Source organism: Barbus barbus (genome assembly GCF_936440315.1).
Source record: "Barbus barbus genome assembly, chromosome: 3".
Classification (NCBI taxonomy): domain Eukaryota; kingdom Metazoa; phylum Chordata; class Actinopteri; order Cypriniformes; family Cyprinidae; genus Barbus; species Barbus barbus.
The window spans coordinates 16,981,084-16,990,825 of NC_136731.1; the positions used below are offsets into that span (position 1 = coordinate 16,981,084).

A 9,742-nucleotide genomic window follows, 5' to 3' on the forward strand; every position below is an offset into this window, starting at 1 on the left:
TAGCAATGCATATTACTAATCAAAAATTCTTCTTAAACTTTATTGACTATTCTGATTCTTCTATCACAGGCACACAACAATGAAACATTAAGAACATTTAATAAAAATAAGGATTTATTTTACAGCAAAAACAATATTTAAATGGCAATGTACAGCAAAAACATGCTGTTAATGATAAATGGATAAAAACGTTATATATGCAATTGCGTAAACAAAGAACATATACACAGCAGAGATTTCTCATCAGCTCCACAGTACTGTGATCATGGCTGTCATGGCTAAGTCCAGACCTGGCACTGTAAGAACCTGCAACACATACACGCACAAAAATTCACTACTTCATGACAGCTTTTTAAGATCAACACATTTTAAAGATCAATATGAAACACAAGCACTTGTTGCATACCTTGGTGTCTGGGCTGTAAGAGAAGTCATGAACCTTTTGGCCATTGGCCCACACGGCTGTAGGTGGAGTCTGAACCCCAAAAACACGTACTTCCCCGAGGACCAAACCATCGAGAGATCCATTTAATTTGACTGGCTTACTGACCACATAAGACTGCAGGGAAATATGAAAAATCAAACAAACAATAGACTACATTTCAATTTAATGCACATATTGACCATAACTTTTGAGTATTCTTCAATAGTTCATTTGTTTGATGGGTTTCAAATGATGTTCTAGTTGAAGGAAAAGTGAAAAATAGCAGAAAAGTTACTCACCATCAGGCCATCCAAGATGAGTTTGTTTCTTTATCAGAACAGATCTGGAGAAAGGCGTTTTAACTTTAAATCCTCACCTCTGTCTATAATCCACAGTGGTGTATCCTCCAGTTTTTGCTTGCAAGCTGTGCTTTTTCTGTGCATATTTCACTCCTAATGACTTTTTCAAAGGAGAAAGCAATCCTATGGATATGATTCATATTTTAGTCAGAAGCAATGGATTGAAGTTAAAAAAAAAGTCTTGATGGATTTGTTTCTTACAAACAGCTTTTTGCTTCATAAGACATCAGTTATTGGACTGGAATGGTGTGGATTACTTGTGGATTATTGTGATGTTTTTATCAGGTGTTTGGACTCTCAATCTGACGGCACCCATTCACTGCAGAGGATCCATTGGTGAGCAAATGATGTAACGCAAAATTTTTCCAAATCTCTTCAGATGAAGAAACAAACTCATCTACATCTTGGATGGCCTGAGGGTGAGTACATTTTCAGCAAATATTCAATTTTGAACGCCTGTCAAAGGTCTGGTAAATGCAACGCTTGCTGTTTTTCCATTTTAATGCCTGATAAAGCAATTCACTTTGGATCGCTCCAAGATAACAATGAGAAACAGATGTTCAATAGAAAACAACTCATCCTAACCATGTCAACATGAAGCCAAAATTCTGTACCTCTTCAGCAAAGAACAGAACATATGAATAATTTCCATGCTCAAAAGTGTCCAGACTTTCCCCATCATCCCAGAAGAGCTCCCCTTTAGCCCAATTTCCCAGAGACAGTGCCACGATTAGGGTAAAAGGATTCGTGCGAGATGCTGTAGTCGTCAATGCAGGAACCTGAGAAACAAATAAGAAATGGCAAAATTCACTTGCTACGCAGCATAAATTAAATGAACAAATATCGCTAGATCTAGTCGTTACTCCACCTGCTGCGGGATGATGCTCCCTTCTCTCACATGAACGTTAATGGTGTCTAAAGGAGCAGGGAACAGAATGTATTGCCCTTTACTGTAATATGCTTCCCCCTATGAGAGAAAACAGAGGATTCAATCACATACAAATAGTCATTTGTCTTAAAGGGGTCATATATTAAGCTTTAAAATTACATTGTATATTTGTAAAACATTTCAGAATATGAAGCAGGCTTTGAATTTTATTTGAAGGTATTTACAAGGTAAATATCAGACAGATTAATACTGTGGGTCAAAGGGGTGGAAAATGGTTACAGTATCAACAACTAAAATATGACAAGTACTACTGCATTTTGTACTAATATTATAACACTTTGCATGATTTAATTTGTAAACATTAGGAAACTACATTAGTTAACATGAACTAACAGTGAGATACACTTAATTATTAATTACAAATAAATACTTCATTAATCTAAGGAAATGTTCATGTTAATTTCATTATTAAAATCAAAAACTGTTAATATTATTAGCTGTTAATGTTATTCGATGGACCTGAGCTAACATGAACAATGAACATTTGTATTTTTATTAACAATTGTTAAAAAGATCAGCAAATACTGTATCAAATGCATTGCTCATTGTTAGTGAATCTTAATTAATGCATAACATTAAGTAACAAGACCCTATTTGAGTAAAACTATGGTTAGAGGCCAGCAAGTTTTCATCAGTAATTTCAGTAAAATCTGTAATTTTGTTAAATTAATCAGAGTCTTGAAAAAAAAAATATCACAGTTTCCACAAAAACATTAAGCAGCACAACCGTTTTCAACATTCATAATAATAGGAAGTGCTTCTGGAGCAGCAAATCAGCACATTCGAATGAATTTGAAATATATTTAACTAGAAAACTGTTATTTTAAATTGAGCTTAGGGAAAAATAAATAAAACAATTATGATAAAACCTATTAATGTGCTGATTTAATATGTAGAGCATAGTATAAGAGGAGGGATTACATTGTGCAGACTGTACCAAGTCCCCAGGGGAAGATAGGCCGTCACCTCCACCGCTCCCTCTTCCAGAACTGGGCTGATAAGCACTGAACTCCCCCACAGGAACTGCCTGTCAATGGTCTGGCAATTTGGATCAGTGGGAAACCTGAAAGAATGAGCAGTCTCAGTAAAAAGGTCATCGCTGAGCTCAGATGAAGATATTGAGCTGAAACGAGCGTGCATGTGTACTCCAGGAAGAGAGGACGGGCCACGGTGCTGCCGGAGGAATGTGCGTGATGGAACAGTGTGTAGAGGAAGGGCAGCAGAGAGTATCGCAGTGTAATCACAGTCTTCATGGCATCCTGGGCTTGCTGGCTAAATACATACGGCTCTTGGGGCTGGGAGTATGGAATATGGGAAGAAATATTCATATATTGTAATATATTTTGGTCACACTTTAGTTTGGGGACAAATTCACCATTAACTAATTATTAACTATAATTTTTGCCTCAAACTCCTATTTTTATTTTTTTCCTTTATATGTTTACTATTGAAATGTTGCATTTTTCAATTTTATTTAATTTCTGTATATTCTTAAATGGGTGTGTATAGAGTATTTACAGAGTGTTAACTTTTAGTTTTAGTTACTTTTTCTTATTTGTAAGTCGCTTTGGATAAAAGCATCTGCTAAATGACTGAAAGTAAAGTAAGTAAAGTAATTTGCTGCTTATTAATAGTTAGTATGGTAGATGTTAAGTTTAGGTATTGGGTAGGATTAGGGATGTAGAATATGGTCATGCAGAATAAGGCATTAATATGTGCTTTATAAGTACTAATAATCAGCCAATATACTACTAATATTAACTAGTTAACAATGAGAATTGGTCCCTAAACTAAATACCCATATTTTAGAAATTTCCAGAAAATTTCTGATTGTTGATTGATATCTCACCACATTGGGTCTGTCATTATGGTTTCTCATAAAGGGGTAAAAGGCTCCAAGTTGTGTCCAGCGCACACACAGCTCTTCAGTAGTGTCTCCACCAAACCCACAGACATCAGCTCCCACTAACGGGACGCCATAGAGTCCAAACAGGAGCACGCCTGGTACAGACACAGAAACACAGCAATATACTAAGATCAGGTAGGAAACATGCTTTGCAGTCATTAAGAATAATAAAAAAAAGACAATAATGTGCAAGTCACTTTCCTAAAAATGGAAATCCACACAACTGCCATATCTGGGTGGCCACGTTGCATTATGAACATTATAATTTCTGTATATGGTACATTGAACTCTAATCTTTTGTTTGCTTTTAGCATAAGTGGATGTTAAAACCAGTTCTAAGCAAAACGTCTTTTATCCTATTTGAATCCATGTTTTAGCTTTGTGATTGTTGTCTCTCACCAGGTATTGAAAAGCGCAGTTGCTCCCAGTCACTCCGCACATCTCCAGTCCAGTGTGCAGAGAAACGACCCAGTCCTGGAAAAGATGACCGGGACAGGACAAACGGCCGAGTACTCTTCACTTTCAACAGTGCCCTGAAATACAAATAAGAGCAATGCTGGTAAAAATATCAAACCAAGTCAAATGCATCGGTTTCCCAATGAACTTCAGATATTTCCCCATGCCATGTGATACATTTAGCTTTTATGAACTGAAGGGGCATTTCTCTGACCTGTGGGTGGCGATGGCCTCAGTCAGCCCATACAGATTGTGCAGATTGTAATGATTGAACAGATACTGCTGTGCGGACACACACAGAGTTCCTGAGTTTAACTGACCTCCGATCACACCTGTAAACCCAGACACATCTCTTCATGCAGGTCACATCAAATCAATAATAGTCATTTTAAAAAAGTATATTGAGAGTTTAGTATTCTGACCTGGTGTATAAGGTGGTTTCTCCAAGTCAGAGTCAGGACACCCGTCCACAGAGCCCTGCACAAAATTTGATGGCTCATTCATGTCCTGGGAGCAAAATTTCAAAGAAATGTAGAAGTTATCTATAAGTTATATATAGTTTATATATGTTCGGCTAAATTTGGGACACTTTTTCAACAAAAATAATAAAAACATAGTATATAATAGAAATAATAAAATATAAAAAAATTAAAATAAAAAAATTAAATAATGTATTTTACATATAGAGTAATAAAAAATTTTTTCTTTCTTTTTTTAATATGTCATTTACATATAGAGGTTATTTTAAATAAATAAGAAATAACTATCAAAAAGAAAATAAATCACATTTTTGTGGCCCTTTAAACATCATACATAGATGCATGAGTGGAAATACCCTTTATATTTTATTTAAAATGTAATCCGTAAATACTTACTATCCACAGTCCATCCACAGGTACCTTGCTGTGAAAGACTCTGATGCAGTCCATCCACCAGTCCTGTGTTGTGGGATTGGTGAAATCTGGGAATGCTGTTGGACCCGGCCATACCTGGTTAGTAATAAACATACAAGATCTTTATGCTCCCCTCCATATTCCATAATGACTATAATACTACTAATAACACAATAGAGCAAGAAAAAAATACATGCTGTAAATAACATTATCATGACTAAGTTTTAGTGACAATACTATTTCATGTGTGGCACTAACCTTCCCAATAAGGATCTGTCCTGTGGAGTTTTTGATGAACACTCCCCTCTTCAGCCCGTCATCAAAGGGTTTGTATGAACCAGGAGGACTTGCACTGCTGATGCCTGGATCCTAACACAAAAACACAAACTATTCAACACTGATTTGCTTATTTGTCTTCATTTTTACTAAAGATACTAATATCACTGATATTTTAAATCAAAGCATCAAGGCCAAACAAACACAAGGTGGAAGTGTTTCCACGCAAAAAAATCATCCACGTACCAAAATGAGCACATACTTCATGCCCAGCTGATGGAACTCTTCAACCATTTGGGGCAAATCTCCAAATTTTTGAGGATCAAATGTAAAGACTCTTCTTTGGTCTGCATAATCAAGGTCATTCCATTGTACGTCCTGCAGAAGTAAATTTAAGGTTATCATGTATATCTCTTGATCTTCCATTTCTGGTATGATGAATGAATCAGAAGCCATGTGAACAACAATTTTACACAAACTGGATTAAAAAAAAACATAACTGATATTGTCATGTGACAACAATATAGCGTCATTCCACGTCAACTCAACCAGAGGTCCTCTGCTAAAAAAAAATATTTCTGGTGAAACATTATTTTTTTCAACATTATTTGTTCTTCAGACATTCCTGTTTAAAAAAAAAAGTATAAGCTGTTTGAAAAGTGACCCGCATTTGGTTTTTGACCATTGAAAATGTTTACAGTTTAACAATTTACTCTTGGAGCCATACTGAGATCTCTGGAATTTAAATATGTAGGGCCTTATAAGTTTCTAAAAGAAAAACACACACACACAAAAAGGGCTTGTTCCCATTTTGAATGGCCCCCATTGTCATATAATGCAACAAGGATTGCTAAGGTGAATATATTTTATTAATAGGCCTACCAATATCTCTGTAAAAATAAGATTTAGTAAAAGTTATTGTCCCACTCCTGTAATTTGGCTGCAAATGTCTGGTGAAAACTGCCATTTTGACCCCCCTCAACAAATATTCATCCATGGCATTAAAGGGATAGAATAGAAGTGTATATTCATCATGAATTTAGTTTTTAAGATTGTATTAATTTGCGTGTCACTTTGCGTGTGACTTTTCCAAGTCACAGTTTTAAAATGAATTCAAATTTAAATCATTTTAAGTCATCTTGGGGTGTTTGACTTGCGAGTTTGCTACAGTGCCCCCCGGTTGAGAAACAGTGGTATATACTGGGCAATAGGAGAACATACTAGAGGGATCTTGGCCTGGCGCATGAGCTGTACCACTGTTCTTGTTATGTTGGTGGACGTATAACCCCAGCGACAGAGGTGGAAGCCCAGTGACCAGTAGGGTGGCATCATGGGATAACCTCAAATGACAAGATACAACAATATACGGTTTTTGTGGGTAAAATACAATTATAACACAGCATATAGACTGTTAAATACCTATAACGTCATGGTACTGCTGAACCACACTCTGAGGACTTGGGCCTAAGAAGATGTAGAAGTCCAGTATTCCTCCGACGGTCACCCAAGTTAATGCTGGAGCGGGCTGCAGAAACACTTCTGCAATTGGCAGGTTATCAAAATATTTAGTCTTAAAAAGGAGACCCACATAATAAGCCATTTTAGACTACAACAAAACACTGTACCCATCGCATTGCTGTTGAGAAGAAAGACTCCATGTGCCTGTCCATCACCTTCTTGGACCAAAAAGAATGGGTGGGAGCCGTACAAGTTGGCACTGCTCTACAAAGGCCCATATAAAACATCAAATACAGCTGTAAAGAAAAGGCAATTTAAAGAAGAATGTGAAATGATGTGAACGTCTTACATGTGGCGCCATGTCTCTGTTCCATAATGAAACAGTGCTCCAGTTGAGGTCCAGCGTGATGGGGGTGTAATGTTCACCCAGGCCAGATATCACAGAGGAAGCCATGCTGGTGGAGAGCTGTAGATACTGATCTGCAAACAGGAGCGGGCCTATTGTAGTATTCAGACTAGGAAAAGAAAAATACAATGCATTCGTTCAACACTATCAAAATGAAAAGAAATTAGTTTTTTGCCAAATTACACAACTTTTACCATATGGTTCTGTGGGCTGTCATTGACTGCCAGTCAGAAACACAAAAAAAACAACATACAAAAAAAACTTACACAAAGCAAGTAAAGAAAAATGATCTATACTTAGTCACTTACAGAACACAGCCATTGGATTTTCGCCGTACAATGAATCCAAATGGATCTGGTTGGAAGTCTACATCATAGAGGGGGTATTGTATGTCCTTGTGGCCCTTGGATTGGGACGTCACAAATGGGACTTCATAGCGTGGAGATGCTGGATCCTTCAGCTGTGTTAAAGTGAAGTTAGCAAGATAAAGTAAGATTGGGTCATCTAAAGGCTGGAATGTACTATTCTGAGCAGACTTTAAAACACGAGGCACTTATCAATAAATGGTTACAGAGAAAAACTAGCCATCACACACTAAACAACTGGGAATCTCCAGAAGGCATTCAGAATGGAAAAACTAGTAGACACGTGACAAATGAAAACAATATGTGTTGTAAAATATGTCCGATATCCAACTAAATGAAAATATAGTCTGAAGATAAAAAATTACTCCCATCATACACTATGTGTTTTTCTCCAACTGCACCAAAATCTGCAGACTAGCAGCTGATTATTGTTGACTAATTGCATTTCAAATAAAGTGGAGGAGGTTTCATATAAGATCTTCCATTGAGTTAAGTCTCTTGTTTAATAAGAAGATAAATAAGAACAATAGTCATTTATTTTGGGAATGCCCTGAGGTACAAGTTTTTGGGTAAGTGTTGATAAATTACTTAAAAGATCTTAATTTTAAGGCATTTCTAATTAAATGGTGATGAAAATCTAGTATTTCTTTTTTATTTATTTATTATTAGTGCTGTCAAACGATTAATCGCATCCAAAATAAAGGTTTTTGTTTGCATAATATATATAATGTGTGTATACTGTTTATATTTATTATTTATATATAAATACACACACATGCATGTGTATATTTAAGAAAAATGTTACGTTTATATATGAAATATATTTATGTATGATATAATTTATATGAATATAAATACACATACAACATGTATATGTGTCTTTATATATACACATAATAAATATACACAGTACAATTGCAATTGCTTAAGATGTACAATATTTTTGTGTTGTTATTTGAATAATGAATAGGTAAATTATATATTAACAAACAAACAAACAATCAACAATTAGTCCAAGAAAAAACAAAGTAGTGCAATCTGGGTAAACATTTAGTTGTGTATTCCAATCTTAAATAAACATAAATTAAATAATACCAAAATTAACCATTTCTGATGCAACTTTGATTCAAGCATTTATCTTTCCCAGAATTCAGATCATCTGACTATTAAATTCCCTCACAAATGACAATACCTTTATGATTGGTAATTGAAATGAATTGCTCACAGTGAGGTGAAGACGACCCAAAGTCTCAGGCATCACATCTAGCTGCAGTGTGGGGATGTCCCGGGGCAGGTATGAGGCTGCAGAACGGGTCAGGGTGGCTCTTTGGCCCTTCTCTGTGGGCAACAGGGGCCCCATCTTGTAACCTGGGTAACGGACTGGGTAGAAACACCATGGTGGTCCTCCTAATCCAGACTGAGGCAGGGGCACATAGCAGCATCCTCTGCCCTCACAATCAGCCCGACTCAAAGATCGATCACGGCCACAGTCGATGCGGCTCTCCACAGCTAAACCACACTGATCTCTGACTAAACTAGTGTAAGTCCTGGGATCAACATGATTGCTAAAGTTCTTTCGGAACTGAATGCTCCTGTATGAGATGTTTGAACTATGCTGCCATTCTGCTGATGGCGAAAAGGCAAATGAAACGTTCTTGTCCTTGTGCACCAGAATAAGAAGTACAGACGTCAGTAGTGCAAATGTGTGCAGGGGCCCACAGCAAATCCTGGCCATTTAAAGGGCTTAGATTTGGCTATTCTTGCATTAAACACAGGTTTACCAAGCTGCAATGATCACTATATTAACTAGAAATTGTAAAACAAGAGTTCTGAGAAAATGGCGCATGCGCAGTTACGCATTCACAAAACTTCACAAATGAGTTTTCAAATTCAACAGACTACCTTATAAGTTATAATAACAACGCATTGCGAGATATCCTCCGGGCGCCGCCATGTTCCCCTGACGTCACGAACCTGGTTCCCGGCAAAATCGGTGTTTCTTCTTTTATTAGAGCGTTTTTAGTGTGTTATTGTATCATTTATTATCAATTTGCATTGCATTCATTTTCTGATTGTGATATTATTTCTAGCCTTTGTTAATGTTACATTTATATTGTTCCATTTTATGTGCTATATATATTTTTTGTCAATATTTTTGCACTGCTTACTTTTTTTATTGCATTCCAAATTTGTAACGATACTACAAAAAAGGCAAATATCCAAGATAGACCCATATTAATTAATTTGCAT

General features: G+C 36.3%; 1 protein-coding gene across 3 annotated transcripts; it reads right to left on the minus strand.

The window, feature by feature from the left end:
- Positions 1 to 14: 14 nt before the first annotated feature.
- gaa (alpha glucosidase) lies at positions 15 to 9,487 on the minus strand. 3 transcript variants are annotated; one of them, XM_079381324.1, is made up of 19 exons: positions 8,718 to 9,487; positions 7,436 to 7,587; positions 7,071 to 7,236; positions 6,889 to 6,985; positions 6,683 to 6,802; positions 6,485 to 6,603; positions 5,510 to 5,641; positions 5,246 to 5,356; positions 4,970 to 5,083; positions 4,517 to 4,571; positions 4,309 to 4,426; positions 4,038 to 4,171; positions 3,582 to 3,733; positions 2,879 to 3,027; positions 2,654 to 2,795; positions 1,652 to 1,750; positions 1,398 to 1,562; positions 407 to 559; positions 15 to 306 (listed from the first exon to the last, which is right to left on the minus strand). In XM_079381324.1, exons 1-19 carry the CDS (start codon positions 9,225 to 9,227, stop codon positions 244 to 246), a joined length of 2,751 nt encoding a protein of 916 aa, XP_079237450.1. In that variant the 5' UTR covers positions 9,228 to 9,487; the 3' UTR covers positions 15 to 243. The 3 variants fall into 3 exon arrangements, 2 of the variants coding, with proteins under 2 accessions (XP_079237450.1, XP_079237449.1); XM_079381323.1 differs by having other exon boundaries at positions 16 to 306; positions 4,517 to 4,601; positions 8,718 to 9,474; XR_013782152.1 differs by lacking the exons at positions 15 to 306; positions 407 to 559 and adding exons at positions 777 to 906; positions 985 to 1,196 and having other exon boundaries at positions 4,517 to 4,601; positions 8,718 to 9,468.
- Between the last annotated feature and the right edge of the window lie 255 nt (positions 9,488 to 9,742).

What these genes read in the sequence shown, in the direction of transcription:
- gaa (XM_079381323.1), bottom strand. Translation starts at nt 9,227, where the DNA reads ATGGCCAGGATTTGCTGTGGGCCCCTGCACACATTTGCACTACTGACG. An exon ending in TGGGTCGTCTTCACCTCACT is followed by an intron (nt 7,588 to 8,717) that starts GTGAGCAATTCA and finishes ACTTTAACACAG; the next exon opens with CTGAAGGATCCAGCATCTCC. An exon ending in GCCAGGCCAAGATCCCTCTA is followed by an intron (nt 5,642 to 6,484) that starts GTATGTTCTCCT and finishes TTACTTCTGCAG; the next exon opens with GACGTACAATGGAATGACCT.